Here is a 16,986-nt window from a genome sequence, read left to right on the forward strand (position 1 = left end):
TCCCCTGGGGAAGGAAATGGCAACCTATTTTAGTATTCTTTCTTTTATTTTACTCCAATATTTTTACCTGGGAAATCCCATGGACAGGGGAGCCTGGTGGGCTACAATTCATGGGGTTGCAAAGAATAGGACACAGGAAAGTTTAATCCTGGGTGGCCCTGAATGTAATCAGAGACGGTCCCCCTATTTGGCATACTTGTCAGGAAGGATGAATGCTTCCTACTATGTGTGATATTTTGAGGGTGTTTCTTATGCAGTTAGAACTAACTGATACAAAATCTTTTCATTGTGTCTTCCTTTAATTCTGAAAAATGTATCTTCATTATTTCTTATAATATTTCTCTTTTTACTTTTCTCTTCTAGGGTTTGTAGGTTTGCAGTTCTACAGATACTTGGACTCTGTCCTTAAAGCATCCAAGCTTCTCTCTTCATCCTTTCCGGCTGCCTCCGCATACCTTCCCCCATGATGAGATGGATTAACAAGGAGCTCAGCACATATATCCCAAAGGGCCCTGCTTCTCCAAACCAGGTAATCCGAGAAAACATTCTGGGTTTCATGGAAATCAAGGATTTTTAAAACCAATGCATCCATTTTTCTACTGTGTGCTTGTACTCTCTGTATATTTTCCCTCCCTATTGATTTCAGACTAGGCTGAATCTGGAGAGGTCCCTCCAGGACAGGGACATGGGACAGGCCACGGTTGTGACTGACGCAAGGAAGTAAGTCATCACCCACAACCTGCTAATGTGGTTTCACTGATGACAACAGCAGTGGGCGTGAAATTTACCAGTCCCCTCCGCAGGCCCTCTCAGAGCCTGTGACCGTGAGCTTCAGCTCAGTGGATGGGCCATGGTTTTACTCTGATAAATCTGCTCCAGAGAGCAGGATCCAAATGCAGAACACAAGCCACAGACAAGATACCTTCATGGGATTCACACATCTCTAAAGATCGGGCTTCCTTGGAACCATTTCCCAGATCTTGGGCACAAGCACCAACCACCTGGGGACCTTGTGTCTCTCTGATGTCAGGTCACAGAGATGGGCATGAGTGGGAGAGGAGAGGAGATGAGAGAAATGAAGCCAGAGGGGTTTCCAAGACAGAAAACTACCATCATATAATGAAACAGAGCAGATGTCAGGCCTTCCCCAGGGGCGTGAGGGTTCAGGTGAAGATGCTCACCTGGGGCAGAGCCAGCTGACCCTCAGGGAGGGCCTGCTTGTCCCAGGCCAGTGTGGGGCCCAGAGCCACAGCCCTCAGAACCAGGAGCTCTGAGCCAAGGGTGGGCAATAGGCTGGCTTAGCTGACCACAGACTTACCCTGTCAATGTGTACATGCCCCTGCCAGACTGTGAGGATGTTACAGGATCTACACACAGGCTGGACAAGGAGCCAAAGCGGAGCAGGCCACTGTCTTTGTGATGTGGCTGGTAGAGTTGTCCTCGGTAGTCTTGGGAAAAGCAGTCTCATCAGGGCTGATGACCCCTTCAGGGGAACCAATTGGCCAGGAAAGAGACAAGCTAATGACCACGGACAAGAAAATCAGATCCCCAAGCTCAAAAGGCAGAGGAAAGACCCTTCAGCCCCTCCCAAAGTCCTCCTCCAGACAGTGTCCCATGACCTCTCTGTCCCAGTTGGGCCCCCACACCCTTGGACACTTCAGGGCAGCCCCTACCAGGACCCAGGGAGAGAGACATGCTTGTAAGGAGTTCTGTCACCCCAGGGCCCGTCCTAGGGCTAGTGATCTATGTTGACAGCCTTGGAAGACAGGCTGGGCTCCAAAGGGGAAACACAAGGGTCAGGGAGTGGGAGGGGATGGGGGGACTGGAGCTGCCATCTTCTGAGCCATCCCCAGAAACTCTGAGAAGACATTCTCATCCATCATTGAGCTCCAGGGCAGTTGCCCTATGGGGCTCCACAGAGGACAGAGCCTTCCATCATCTTAGTCACCCACTTCCCACCCCTGTGCCTGGGCATCCTCCCCCCTACCCCAACCCAGAAGGACCATCCACTGTGAGTCTGGCTTCAGAGATGGACATGGAAAGGACACAAGTGGCTGTCACCTGCAAAACTGTCTGGATTCTTTTTGAGTGGAATGGATGGAGGGTGGCGACATTGGAACGTAAATAGAAAAAAGAATGGAAGAATGGATAATGGAAGGAAGGATGGATGGATGAAAACGCGGGTGATGCAAGGATGGATGCATGCATGGCTGGACAGATGCATGGAAGGATGGCTGGATGAGTGAATAGATGTGTGGGTAGATGAATGGAAGGATGAGTAAATGGATGGATGGAAGCGTGCGTGAATGTACAGGTGATAGACAAATGGAGAATATATGAATGAATGAATATACAACACCAATCCCAAGGGCCCTGTAGGACCCATGAAGGACAAACTTCCGTGAGCAGAGGAGTTTGATTAACTCAGGACCTGCTCCTGCAACCAAGGTGAGACCAACGATAAATTCTCCATCGCTCGACATTGGCAACAACATCCATGGAAATAAATCATCAGAGAGAAGGAAAAACTGACAGGGACCCAGAACGTGCTCTAAGATGCCTTTAATTGCCCTGGTGCCATGCAGACCTAGGACTCCAGACCCTCACTCTTCAGGGGAAGAGGACCTGCCGTGGGAGTCCGGAGCTCATTCTCCTATATCTGCTGGCAGGTGCTGTTCAGGAGGGTAAACTTGGTATATAAGGGCCGTGAGTCCACAATGAAAGTGCAGTTCACCTGAAAATAAAAAAAAGTAATTCTATGTAAGACATAAAATAAAAACAATGTAACAATGAGGGTGCAGAAAGGACTTAACAGGAGCTCAAGGGACATTAAAAACTAAGAAGAAAGAAAAGCAGAATCAAACAGTAGCCTGGGGCTTGGTTCTGGAGCTCAGCTCTCCATGATCAAGGCTGGGAGTTCCTGAGAGGGTGCCTGGTGGAACCATGACCTGCCCCTCAGGGTCCTCTCCCCCAGGGCATGCGATGCCTGAAGGGCTCTGCCCAGTGAGCTCCCGGGGAGCCCACAGCCTGCCCAGGAGATGGTTCAGGTGACACCCCCCCCTCCACCCAACAGTGGCTGCAAACCCACCCCAGCGGAGGCAGCTCCAAGGCTGGGTCCAGAGAGACCCCAGCCCCACTGAGGGCATCTCTCTGACTGGGACCCATCTTCAAGATCTCAGTCTAACCGACCAGACGTCAGCCCATAGGGTGATGACATGAGGACTGATTGACCGAGCCTTGTCCTTGCCGCCCAGGAGACCAGGAGGAGGGTGGGAGCGACCAGCAAACTAATCAGTCCTCCCGTCCAGAAGAATCAGAGCAGAGGAAGGAGAGGCCCACATGGAGAACTGCATCTGCCTGGACCCAAGTTCGTAGGAAGCTGGAGGCTCGGGAGCCTCCATCCTGGAGGGAAGGGCCCAGGGGGGTCTGTAGGAGTCTCTGGTGGGCCAGCCAGGCTGTGAGCACAGGGCCCAGCTTGCTGCTGAGCTGGGAGCATCTCTGTGCAGGGGGAGCCCTGGGACCTGGCGGGGAAGGGCCTGAACCCTGCATTCTGTTCCAGGGTCAACACTGATGCCTTCTAAGCCTCCTCACACACCCTCCTTGACATTCTTTTTCATTCTCTGAAGATTTGTGATGCTTTGGGTTGATTTTACTCTCGAACCTTTTTCCCTTCAGGGCCTTCTTGCAAGGGGCAGTTGTCGATGTCTTCATCGTGTTTTTTACAGATTGTGCGGCCCAGGTGCAGGTCCATTAAATACGTCAAAGAGAACTTCTGTCAAAGGGAGATTGTAGAAACTTCTGTGAGTATACACTTTGCAGTAATGAGAAAAACATGGAGATTCGGATAGAAAATGGGCAAATGGTGTGAATGCGCATGTGTGAATCAACTGGGACAAACCTAGGTGCATATTCTTATTTTTTTATTATCAGTTTATATTTTTCTTTTTCATCCTAAATCTCTATTTTCTTACAAAAAGATGCCCCTGAGTGCAGCTCCCGCAGCCCTGGAATTTCCCCTGCCTCACTCCTCCTGATGGTTGGCACCCAGGAGCCGCATCACCAGCACATGGCATTGGCGGGGCAGGGGGGGTGGTGTTCCAGGACGAAGGGCCCTGGCATTGACAGTACACACACAGCACACCTGACATCACCCAGCTCTCAATCACATTATCCAGACACCCGGAGGGCATCACACGGCTCCTTCTAGGGAGGGGGCCAAAAATGCTCATCCGCTGAGCCTCTGTCAAAGCCATGCTGTCCCTTTAGGGGGCAACATCCAGACCAGGACGGGAGCCCGGGGGCTGGATGTTCCCTCTCTCCTGGGGCAGCTGTGACACCCAAGGGCTCACCTGGCAAACCTTCATCCAGGTGGATGTTTGTGACCTGGGTGCTGCTCTGTGTATTCATCAGCTTCTCTAAGAAGTCATCATGAGATAGAATCTCATCTCTTATGGAGAGGCAGTGAGAACTCGGAAGAACTCAAACATGGAGAGGGATGTAGCCAGAAACCTCCCCAGGGAGGAAAATGCCTCTGGGGCACTGACCTAGAAATTTCTAGAAAACTGGCTTCCTTAGGGGTACAGGAATGCCTGCAGCTGATGCAGCCCACCCCCCCCCCCAACACACACACACACACATGCCCAGTCTCTTGCACTGCGGCTGGACCCTGGGCAAGGACAGGTTTGGGATGGATCGGGGGCAGCAGTGGCCACACGGATGCTTGAGGCGCTCTTGGCCTTGCCAAGTCCGGGGCTGGGACTCAAGCCAGGGAAGGACCAGCTGGTCAGGAAATGAGGGCATGTGAGGGAAGCTGGGGCTGTCTGTGTAGGAGAAGACCCTCCCATCAGAGCCCTGCTGACTCAGGTCGACTTGGGGCTGGCCATCCAGTGTCAGGCTTGGGTCTGGGCTCAGAACAGCTGGACAACAGTTAATCCAGACGAAGTGTACAGGCAGGGGAGCAATGCACATCAGTGGGAAAGTGCCGCCCGGCCGAGCGCTCAGGACACCATGCTCCCCTCTTCCCCACCCTGATGCTCTGTAACCACAGTCTTCCTGACCTTCCCAGGCTGCCTCGGGGATACCCGACCTTCTTCCTGTCTCCCCCGCCCCTCTCTGTGCCGTCTGCCCATCTGCTCAGCACAATGACCTGGGGTCCACGTCTGACACCCTACCCATACCCCACATCAATTTCCAAGCAGACTCAGAAGCCAGCTCTCCTCTGCCACCCGGAGACCAGGGCAGGGCTCCTGCACCCTGGTCTCAGCTTGCACCCAGGCTGAGACATCCACTTCTCCCACAGTGTCCAGAGAGATGCTGGACAAAGCTGAGCAACCTCTTCTTCTGAGTCCCTGATACTCTGAGGGGAATATCCTGACCGGCCACCAACACACCCACACCCTGCGTGCTATCACCTCCCGTCCCCCACCCCCACACCCCCTTCTCTGCAACACAGACCTACAGACTGCAGCCTGGCCCTGCAGACACTCATGACTCCTCCTGGTCCAAGGCCCTCTCTGGGCTTCCCCATCCTTCTTATCCCCAAACCTTCATGTGGGTCCTCCCAGGAGTGCCAGTCTTTAAAAAGGCTCTTCTGCCCCCCACACCACCCTCCCCACAGCCCTGCAGTCCTGCACTGACTGCTCTTGTCCGCCTTTTCAACTGTCTCATCCGAGAACTTGGGGCTTGATTGCTCTCATCACCAGGGTAACAGCCCCAGGAGAGCAGGCCCTGCTATCTCCACTGCCTCCTTCAGGCCTGGAGGGGGCTTAGGGAGGGGGAGAGACTCCCCATGGCCCCACCTTTACCCTGAAGTCAGGCCCTGGGGTGAGGGTGTCGGATCCGTGGTCTGGACGAAAGGACAAGAGATCCTTGTCAGTGTTAGTGGCTCACTTGTGCCTGACTCTTTGCGACCCCATGGACTATAGCCCGCCCGGCTCCTCTGTCCATGGGATTCTCCAGGCAAGAGTACTGGAGTGGGTCACCATGCCTTCCTCCAGGGGATCTTCCCAACCCAGGACCAATGGTGGTCTGCTCCACGAGGTGCCTCAGCTCACCAGCTGGGCCATCAGCCCAGCGGCCTAGGCCCGCTGTCGACTCTGTGATGCTGCTCCTTCCTGGACTTTGAAGTTGGGGTGCTGCCCCCTGGTTCATCTCCCTCCTCGCTTAGCCTTCTGCTTCCCTCTCCTTCTCTCCCCTGCTCCAAGCATTCAGCAAATATATTGGAACCTTGGAGCCCTTCTAATGGAAGTTTGTATTTTTAAACATCCTTGACCAAATGAGGGCTTCCCTGGCGGCTCAGACAGTAAAGAATCTGCCTGCAACATGGGAGACGTGGGTCAGGAAGATCCCCTGGAGGAGGGCGTGGCAACCCACTCCAGTATTCTTGCCTGGAGAGTCCCCTGGACAGGAGACCCTGGTGGGCTACACTCCATGGGATCACAAAGAGTCGGACACAGCTGAGTGACTAACACTGACCAAATGAAGGGTCTCTTACCCTTTCATGCAGACCACGGACCCGCCACCCCAACCCTGGGGCCTGACTTCAGGGAAAAGGTGGGGCCACAGGGAGGGTCTCTCCCCCTCCCCAAGCCTCCTCCCTTCCCACCTCCATGCCTTCCCCTACTCCCCTCACCCTCACCTTGTGCTGACTCCTCCTGACCCACAGCAGCTTGTATGCATTCTCGTCTGGTTGGTGCTCATTGAAGTGATGGATGGCAAACTCCACACACATGCTGAACTCTTGCCCTGTCTTCCCGATGTCCTCAAACATCCAGCTGCAGACATGAGGCCCCAGAGCAAGAAGCCCCAGGAGCAGAGGCAGCTTCCAGAACATGTTGTCCAGCGTCGTCCTGGAGGCTGAGTGCTTGGGAGGCCGTCTCCTCAGCTCCCCATCCAGCACCGCCCTGCCCCGCACAGTGCTCTGCTGCCCACCGGGCCCTCTGCCCAGTTCCTCCTCTCTGATCCTCCCATTATCACCAGATGGGAAATTGAGCTGGGGGTGGGGCGGGGGGATGTCCCAGTTTCCACCCCTTGTCAAATAAGCCTTGGGCACCAGGGACCCGCAGGCTCTGTTCCCCCTCATCTCTAGAGCAGCTTCAGACCAGCCTCAGTAGGGTCTGGGTGAGGGTCTCGAGCCCTCTGGAATTCCCCTCATGGTAGTACACCCCAGAATGGGCAGAGTCATAGGAACGCTTAGGGATATTGGTGGGTCCTGAGTCCTGGGCAGCTGAGGGTCAAACTGGATCTTGGCTGCAGCCCATGACCTCAGGAATCGTCTGGAATGTACAGTGATGGGCAGTGTGTGGGCTGGGATAGTGTCCTCTCCACCTCCCACATCTGCGGACCTCCTTGCCCTGGGGCCTAGCTGTGCTGGGCACTGGGAAGGGGGCTTCTAATGTCTGTGAGCAACGGGGAAGCCAGCCAAGGCAGGGGCCCTGCTGGAAAGGATGTGAATGGAAGCCAGGAGGGGGTCAAGGGCTGCGAAACATCAGGATTAGAATACGCTGAATTTGGATAAATGTCTTATCAGCTCAAAAAGAGTGTGTGCTCTGCGGCCACTGGTGGATAGTCTGCAACTGTTGTTTATTTGTCAAATCAACACTGAGGTGCAGCCTGGGGTGCTTGGCAGCAAGCCATGGCTCCAAAGAGACCACAGAGAAATTGAAACAGACGTTTCCTGCTCTCAAGCTCTGGACGAGGTACCAGCAGGGCCCATGCTGTTGGTGAAGGGCGGGGAGGGTCATGACTGGGGGCCAAACACAGAGCAAGATGTGCACGCCTTCACCGGAGGCCCTGGACTCCCGGCTAAGGCCAGATTGGTCAACTCAAACCAAGAGAGCAGGTTCCGGAAAGCTCTACAGGGGTCTTATCTAAGGCGGCTACAGGGGAAGGGAAGCCTCTGGGGGAAGTTGCACTGGGCCTTTCATTGGTCCTCTCGGGCCTGTGCTCGTACTGGGGGCTCATGTCAGGGTAAGGTCCCTGCAGGCCACCTGGCCACACAAACTGGATGTCCCATGGAGTAGCCTCAAGTCTCCACAATACTCCAAATCAAATTTGTTGAATGATTTCTTACACTTTTGTATATATCATCTGGCTTTCACCTGGTGGACTATCTGTCAACCGTTGAGACAGTGCTTTCACTCTTCCCCAGACCAGGAGTCTGGCTGTCCTCCCTCTGGTTCTGTCCCTTGTAGCTTTACTTCTCCGGAGACTTGGAGAAGGGATGACCCCTACATCAGAGAGACCTCTTGTAACTTCCCTAACTAAGCAAAGCTGTTACATCGGTTTCCCAAACGCTGTGTTTCTGATCCCATACGTGTTTAGAGCTACAACCAGCAGACGTAGGCTGCAGTGGACATTAGCCACCTTCACTTGAACCCTGGTGTCCCCCCAGAAGCTCGTGGTGGGCTTACAGTCACCTTGCAGCTGGGTCTGAATGCTAAGCACCATGACACAAAGACAGGGACAAGTGCAAAGCCCCCCGGTGTAGTCAGGTGTATCTGAGCTCAGACCACAGCACAGCTGAAAAGAGGAGGACAAAGAACCTCTGATGGGAAACAGGAGATGAGGCTAGACTTGTCCAGCCCAGGGCCCACGAAAAATGGCTTCATTCCTCTGAGCTCAAGTGCCCTCAAAGGAAGCTCAGATGACCACATCCCCACTCCTATCAGTTTGTACTTGCCCTTATCAAATTGTGGGGAGATGTAGAAATCCCAAACACAGGTACCAAAGGACCAAAGCTGACTCCGGCCAGCTGTGCTCATGGAGTTGCCCAGAGCTGGGGGACAGGGCAGAGGGGGGTCTGTCTCACCAGTGCTTACGGCCTCATCATGGGTATTGGCCAGCCAGGAAAGGGACCAATGACCATGGACATGCAAATCAGATTCCCCAAACTCAAAAGGCAGAGGGAAGACCCCTGAAGCCTCTTCCTCTGAAGTCCTCCTCCAGATGGCATCCCACAGCCTGTCTGTCCCAGTTGGGCCCCCACACTCCGATCCCTTAGAGCCTCCAGGCCTGTCCCAGGGCTAGTGACTCTGTGTTGATAGGCTTGAAAGACAGGCTGGGTTCCAGTGGGGGAACACAAGGGTTAGGGAGCAGGAGGGGAGGGTGTACTGGAGCTGCCATCTTCTGAGCCGTCCCCAGAGACCCTGAGAAGACTTTCTCATCTGTCAATGAGCTCCAGGGCAGATGCCGTGATGGGGGTCCACTAAGAGCTTTCTGTCATCTTAGTCACCCACTTCCCACTCCTGTGCCTGGGCATTCTCCCTCACCCCACCCCAGAAGGACTATCCACTGTGAGTCTGGCCACAGAAATGGACATAGAAGAGACACAGGTGGCTGTCACCTGGAAAAACTGTCTGGATTCCTTTTGAGTAGAATGGATGGAAGCTGGAGGGATGGGAGGGTGAATGGACAGAAGAGTGGATGATGGGAGGATGGATGTATGTCTGGATGGATGGATAGATGGATGCATGGATGATGGAAAGATGAATGGATGCCTGACTATATGGATGAGTGAAGGGATAGATGCATAGACACATGGATGGACAGATGATAGAGAAATGAGGAATATATGGATTAATGAATGGATATGCACACTAACCATAAGGGCCCTGGAGGAACCAGGAAGGGCAACCTCTCATGGTCAGAGGAGTTTGATTAACTCAGTACCTGCTCTTGCAACCAAGGTGAGACCAACGATAAATTCTCCATCGCTCGACATTGGCAACAACATCCATGGAAATAAATCATCAGAGAGAAGGAAAAACTGACAGGGACCCAGAATGTGCTCTAAGATGCCTTTAATTGCCCTGGTGCCATGCAGACCTAGGACTCCAGACCCTCACTCTTCAGGGGAAGAGGACCTGCCGTGGGAGTCCGGAGCTTGTTCCCCTACATCTGCTGTCAGGTGCTGTTCAGGAGGGTAAACTGGGTAAACCAGGGCCGTGAGTCCACAATGAAAGTGCAGTTCACCTGAAAAAAAAAAGTAATTCTATGTAAGACATAAAATAAGAACAGTGTAACAATGAGGGTGCAGAAAGGACTTAACAGGAGCTCAAGGGACATTAAACAGTAAAGAGAAAAGAAAAGCAGAATCAAACAGTAGCCTGGGGCTGGGCTCTGGAGCTCAGCTCTCCATGATCAAGGCTGGGAGCTCCTGAGAGGGTGCCTGGCGGGACCATGACCTGCCCCTCAGGGTCCTCTCCCCCAGGGCATGCGATGCCTGAAGGGCTCTGCCCAGTGAGCTCCCGGGGAGCCTGGAGACTGCCCAGGAGATGGTTCAGGTGACACCCACTCACCCCTCAGTAGCTGCAAACCCACCCCAGCGGAGGCAGCTCCTAGGCTGGGTCCAGAGACACCCCAGCCCCACTGAGGCCCATATCCAAGGTCGCAGTCCAATTGACCATACGTCAGCCCATAGGGTGATGACGTAAGGACTGATTGACCGAGACTTGTCCTTGCCGCCCAGGAGACCAGGAGGAGGGTGGGAGCGACCAGCAAACTAATCAGTCCTCCCGTCCAGAAGAATTGGAGCAGAGGAAGGAGAGGCTCACAGGGAGAACTGCCTCTGCCTGGACCCAAGTTGGTAGGAAGCTGGAGGCTGGGGCTCCTCTACCCTGGAGGGGAGGGCCCAAAGCGGGCGGTCTGTGGGGGTCTTTGGTGAGCCAGCCGGGCTGTGAGCACAGGGCCCAGTTTGCTGCTGAGCTGGCAGCATCTTTGTGCAGGGCGAGCCCTGGGACCAGGAGAGGAGGGGTCTGGACTCATCGTTCTGTCCCTGGGTCAACCCTGATGACTTTCCTTGAAGCCTTCTGTGAGGTAAAGAAAATAGACATAGAGGTCTCTGCCCAGATTCCTGGCACACAGCATCTGAATCCCTTGTAAGTTTCTAAGTGATAAGAACTCCAGGAGCATGTTCTGTTCTACTGAGGTGATTCTAGTGAGCTCCTGGATGGGGACTGGTTACTAGAAAAACCCACTGATGGAATTGGAGATAGTCATGCCAACGGAGGAAGTCTCCTCCCAAATCCTGACCTGAGATTCACAACACCCATGTGGGTGACCACGTTCTTGTACTGGGGGGTGACGCACCTCAATCACCAAAGCTTCTGTGCTCGGGACCCTCCCTCACCTCGTCCTGGGTATCTCTGTGTCTGGCTGCTCACCTGTGTCCTTTCACTATATCTTTTAATAAGACAGGAAAGCTAATTATTCCCTGAGTTCTGTAGGTCACTCCAGCAAATTAATCAAGCCTGAAGAGGGGGAGATAGGAACCCCTGATGTGTGATCAAATTGGACAGAAATTCTGAGCAACTGGCATCTGAATGAGGGACAGGTGTCTCAGGGGCTTCAGCCTTTAACCTGTGAAACCTGATGCCACCTCCAGGTAGGTGGCTGGTGTCCTGGAAGGATTTCTTGGTCACTAGAAGGATCAGTAGCAAGGTGCTCTGTGTGGGGAATAAGGAGTTCCAAAAGGCAGTGAAAGTGTTAGCTGCTCAGTCGTGTCTGAGTCTGCTACCCCACGGACTGTAGCCCACCAGGCTCTCCTGTCCGTGGGATTCTCCAGGCAAGAATCCTGGAGTGGGTAGCTATTCCCTTCTCTAGGGGATCTTTCTGTCCTAGGGATCAAACCCAGGTCTCTGGCATTGCAGGCACATTCTTTACCATCTGAGCCACCGGGGAAGCCCAAAGGGCAGAACTGTTGCTAATTAAAGGAGAGGCAGCACCGAAACCACCCGAGGCAGAGGCTCATAGAGATTAGGAGATGACTGCCTGGGACGCTGCATATACCCTAACCTTGACAGCAAGCCCTCCCTTTGAAAACTGCAGAAGAAATAATGCAGGACTGTCACTTCCTTCATCCTTATCACACACTCCTGCTTGACTATATAACCTTTCCCTACTCACCAGGGAGAGGGGGCACAGTTTTTGAGGTACTAGCCTTCTGTGTTCCCCCATTGCCTGGCAAGGTAATAAAGCCACTCTTTCTTTCTCCATAATTCTGCTTGGCACTGGGACACAGAGAGCCAAGATTTTGGCAACACGCCCTCCTTGAAGTGATTTTTCCGTCTCAGGTTGTTTTCATTCTCAAACCTTTCTCTCTCCTGGGCTTTCTTGCAGGGGGCAGTTGTCAATGTCTTCGTCGTGTTTCTTACAAATTGTGCGGCCCAGGTCCAGTTCCATTAAATATATCATTGTCCAGCTCTGCCAAGGAGAAATTAGAAAACAGAAGGGTAGAGAATCCAGTAGAAAAGTGGGCGAAGGACTAGACTATGCATATGAATAGGACACGCACCTATGTGCAATTTCTCTACAAGAACATACCAACCAAAAGATGCCCCTGAGTGCAGCTTCAGCAGCCCTGGACACTTCCCTGTCTTGCTCCTCCTGATGACTGGGACCTGGGAGGCGTATCACCAGTCCACGGCAGTGGCGGGGGGTGGGGGGTGTCATGGGACAGAGGACCTGGGGCTGACAGTACACGCACAGCACACTTGATGTCCCCTAGCTCTCAGTCGTATTAGCCAGACACGCAGAGGGCATTGCACGGCGCCTTCTAGGGAGGGGGCCGGAAATGCGCATCCACTGAGCCTTTGTCAGAGCTGTGCTGTCCCTCAGGGGGAAACATCCAGCCCCAGGACAGAGGCCTGGGGGCTGGACCCTCCATCTCTCCTGGGGCACCCTGGGGCTCAGCACCCAAGGGCAAACCTTAATCCAGGTGGGTGTTTTTAACCTGGGTGCTGCTCTGTGTGTCCATCACCTTCTCTAAGAAGTCATCATGAGATAGAATCTTGTCCCCTACAGAGAGGTGGTGAGGACTTGAAAGAACTCAGACACAAAGAGGGATGTGGCCAGCAATCTCACCAGGGAGGAACACACCTCCAGGGCACTGACCTGGAATTGTCTAGAAAGCTGATTCCTTAAGGGTTCAGAAATGCCCGTAGCTGAAGCCACCAGCCACAAACATATACACACAAACACACACACATGCCCAGCACCTTGCACTGCAGCTAGACCCCAGGCGAGGACAGGATTAGGAGAGATCAGGGCCAGGAGTGGCCACAGTGATGCTCAAGGGGCCCTTGGCCTCCCCGAGTCCAGGGCTTGGACTCAACCCAGGGAAGGGCCGGCCAGTCAGGAAATGAGGGCATGTGAAGGAAGCCAGGGTCATCTGTGCAAGAGGGCGGCCGCCTCCAGTCCCTTCAGGAGTGTGTGCGGCGGGGGACCCTCCCATCAGAGCCCTGCTCACCCAGGCCAGCTTGTGGTGAGCCGTTCCACAGCCCCGGCCCATGACTGTCACTCACCTTTTGCTGGGCTCGCCTCACCTCCAGCAGCTTGTAGGCCTGCTCCTCGGTATTGCCACTGTTGAACCAAGCCACGGCGAACTCCACAGACACCACAAAATAATCGAGGTCCTTACTAATGTCTACGAATTCCATTTGAATGGCCCAGACATGCATGCCCAGGACAGCAAGCCCCAGAAGCAGAGTTGCCTTCAGAAACATGCTGCTCGACCTCAGCCCGAAAGACAGCTGACAGGGGCGTGGGAGTGGTCTCTGGGCAGGGGCGCCCTCCACAGCCTGTATCCCCTACAGCCCTGCGCTGCTGGCCTCCTGCTTTGAGGGGGCCTCTGCCCAGCCGTTCCGCAGCATCCCCGGCCAGTCTCTCCTGTGGACACCAAACAGAGGCCAAGTGGGGGGTCGCATTCTCTCCTTGGTCACGTAAACCTCGAAGGTAGGGACTTGCACCCAGCAGGCTCTGTCCCCCTCATTTCCAGGGCTTCATCCTGTGAGTGTCCCACGCTTGCTGGGCCCTGAGTCCCCCGTTTGCCTTCAGGGCCGTATAAGCAGGGACTCCCGGAGTCACGTGAAGTCCTGGGAGCGCCAGGAAGCTCATTCCTGGGCAGTGGCCAAGGCTGCCTGTGGCCTTGGCTGGAAGCAACAGCCCCCAGGCGAGCCCAGGGGAGTATGGGGTATGCAGCCAGCCGCGGGGGTGTCTAGGTGAAGCTGTGCTCCCCACTGCCCTGATAGGAGCTTCTAACCGTAGTTGATCTCCCAGCCGTCTTCTCTCTTATTGACTATCAGCTCATGTCCACTACAGTCAGAGAGTATCTTTCCTATTATGTCTCTTCTTGAAACTTACTGAGGTTTGTTTTATGACCAATATGCCACAGGTTCTTGAGAAGACTGTATGCTCTGCATTCTTCAGGCGCAGCGTTAGGTATTGACGCATCTCACCGCCAGCAGGCTCTAGCAGATACTGATGTATCTCAGGTCACCTGTGTGACCCAACTTTTCTCATATGGACTCTCTTTACTTTATTTTTTGTTTGGTTTAGGTTTGTGTTTGGATCTGTTTTTCTGCCCGTTCCTGAGAGAGGTGTTAAAAATCTCTCACTGTGATGATAATTGTGGATGTATCTAGTCTCCTTTTCTCATAACTGTGTACATTTGAGACACTGTCATTAACTGCTTGTACAAACAGAGCTGTGGGGCCATTTTATTCTCATCAGTGATCCCTTTACATCCCAGTGATGCTTTCGCTGTGGAGTCAGCCTTGTCTGACATCAGAGTAGCCACTCCAGCAATGCTTTCACTAGCGTTTCCATGATGTATCTTTATCCATCTTTTTACTTGCAGATAGTGCCTTAATAATTAAGTATGTGTCTTGGTAAACAGCGTGTAGGTTTTAAAATCAGTCTAACATTATTTTATTTAGAGGATTTATCCCACTTGTGATGACTCCTGTTACTTACGTTGAGTATCACTTGACTGTATGATCATCACTTCCCAGGTGGTGCTACTGGTAAAGAATCTGCCTCCCAGTGCAGGAGACACAAGAGATATGGGTTCGATCCTTCAGTGGGGAAGATCCCCTAGAGTAGGATATGGCAACCCATGCCAGTCTTCTTGCCTGGAAAATTCCATGGACAGAGGAGCCTGGCAGGTTACAGTCCATGGAGTCTCAAAGAGTTGGACACGACTGAGTGACTAAGCACAGCACAATACAGAGGTTATCACATTAAGTTTTTATTGCAGTTTACTGTGAGCAGAAAACATACTCTGAACCATGTCAATCTTTTGAAATTTGTGAGATTTCTTTTCTCTTTGGCTGGCTGAAATGTTTTTATTTTGTCTTCATTTTTGAGCAATATTTTTGCTGACTGTAGAATGCTAGGTTGTTTCCTCTTTGATCTCTATGCACACTCAAAGTAGGGCTTCTGAGAACGATGTATTTCCAGTTGACTTTCACTCTTAGGAGGCAGCTCTTCATGGTCTCCACTGAGATCCTGGGATATTCATCACAGTCCTCTTTGGCAGATACCGCACTCTAGGTTTTGTTCCCTGAATTGAGACAGGGAAGATGCCTTTTCTTCAGGGGCATTTCTCCTCAGCATCTGGCAAAAATACCACTGTGGGTGTCATAGGGAACCTTGATGGAAGGGAACCTGGAGACTGGAGAAGACAGGGATGCTGGTGAAGGCCATATGAAAGCCCAAGGAGCAGACCAAGGTCAGCAGGCCTCCTCCTCACCCCACACCTCTGACCTTGACCCTGGGATAATAGATCCATAACTAAACATGCAACTACAGGACATGACTACTCCTTAGCCCTTAGCAGGTCTGACTGTTGCTATTTCAGAAGTCGAGAGGGACCAGGATGGCTGGCCTGGCACCTGCTGGGAGAACAGAGTTGCCATTTCTCAGGGCAGTGGGGTGGGGTGGGGGGCCTACCGTGATGTTGGGGGTCGGGGGCACAGGCAGGAGAGATGCCCAGACTGCCCTCTGCTCCCAGAAGGACACATGCCAGGCGGCCAGGCTGCTGTGCACATCAGGCAAACACAAATTTAAGGAAGCTCTACAAAATAGTGACCCTGCAGAAAGGTCACAGTCATGAGGTCAGTGAGAGTCTGAGGAGTGGCCCCGAAGGAAGGAGATGAAGATGCCCCCTTCTCCAGGAGCTCCTGGCAGGACAGGTACTTCCATGTCCTGGTGCCCAGCTACTGGTGAAGCAGGGTGTCTGCCTGTCCCTGACCGCTGATGGGTCTGAGCACCAACACGGGACACCTCTGCATTCTACCCTGGACTCCTTGGTTGCACTGTGGTTAGAGAGGAAGACCCACCTGTGTGTGGGTGTCTCTCACTCACACGCTGAGGGTGATGGGCATCACGTTGGCAAACTCCTCTCCAATGCCTCAGGGGAAACACTTCTTTGCATTGTAATTACAGCATTCCCCTAAATTGGAGATTCTTTGAGATGAAAACTACTTTTGAAAACACAGTAGGATTGGGGCACAGCAGTTGCCTTGGCACATGAAGACAGGTCAGAAGAGGGGAGGTGAGCCCAGCACAGTGGGCCTGGCGCAGCACCAGGGGACCCCAAGTGTACCGGGGGAGGGTGGGATGTGCCCTGGGAGTCCTGGGCCAGCACTCCCGATCCGGCAATAGGAACAAGCCTTGGTGGTTGTGACACGGAACCGCACGCTGTCTCGGCTGGAGATGCCTTAAATGTAGCCTAGCACCACCACCTGGAGAGAGGGGCAGAGCTCCATGTGGGCATTTCTGGCTGAAGTGCCCAGGCCGTCAGAGGGGGCCCCACAGTGCTGGTGGTGTCCAGGGCATGCAGCGCTGTGGGGAAGGGTGGGCAGTCCAGGGATGCTAGTGAGCAGGTGATACTGGCCAACGGGGCTCCATTCCACTGGGGTGCCTGGAAGATAGTGTGGAGCTTATGCCTTGGGGTGAGGGGTCCCCTGAGCAGGGCATCAAGTCCCCAGCTCCCATCTATCCTGTGTGGAAATTGCTCCCTCTCCCCACTGCTTTAGCCTGTCCCACCGGTTGGCACACATGCCTGTGGCCAGGGAAGTGCAGGCTAGCTTAGGGCCCCATGGTGGGAGGCCTGGGGAGCAGGTCGAGCCCCTCTGCTGCTCTGTCCCCTGGGGGTTGGGCCTTGTCCCTCACCTGGCAGTGCCTTGGGGCAGGATGGCTGCACTG

The 16,986-nt window shown here is 53.6% G+C and overlaps 2 protein-coding genes across 2 annotated transcripts; both read right to left on the bottom strand.

The window, feature by feature from the left end:
* Positions 1-2,547: 2,547 nt before the first annotated feature.
* On the bottom strand, positions 2,548-7,204 carry LOC113903442 (probable cystatin-15). The gene is made up of 3 exons (XM_027559557.1): positions 6,638-7,204; positions 3,662-3,772; positions 2,548-2,734 (listed from the first exon to the last, which is right to left on the bottom strand). Exons 1-3 carry the CDS (start codon positions 7,079-7,081, stop codon positions 2,654-2,656), a joined length of 636 nt encoding a protein of 211 aa, XP_027415358.1. The 5' UTR covers positions 7,082-7,204; the 3' UTR covers positions 2,548-2,653.
* Positions 7,205-9,783: 2,579 nt separating this feature from the next.
* On the bottom strand, positions 9,784-13,888 carry LOC113903443 (probable cystatin-16). The gene is made up of 3 exons (XM_027559559.1): positions 13,302-13,888; positions 12,091-12,201; positions 9,784-9,972 (listed from the first exon to the last, which is right to left on the bottom strand). Exons 1-3 carry the CDS (start codon positions 13,500-13,502, stop codon positions 9,904-9,906), a joined length of 381 nt encoding a protein of 126 aa, XP_027415360.1. The 5' UTR covers positions 13,503-13,888; the 3' UTR covers positions 9,784-9,903.
* Between the last annotated feature and the right edge of the window lie 3,098 nt (positions 13,889-16,986).

Source organism: Bos indicus x Bos taurus, chromosome 13, assembly GCF_003369695.1.
Source record: "Bos indicus x Bos taurus breed Angus x Brahman F1 hybrid chromosome 13, Bos_hybrid_MaternalHap_v2.0, whole genome shotgun sequence".
Lineage (NCBI taxonomy): Eukaryota > Metazoa > Chordata > Mammalia > Artiodactyla > Bovidae > Bos > Bos indicus x Bos taurus.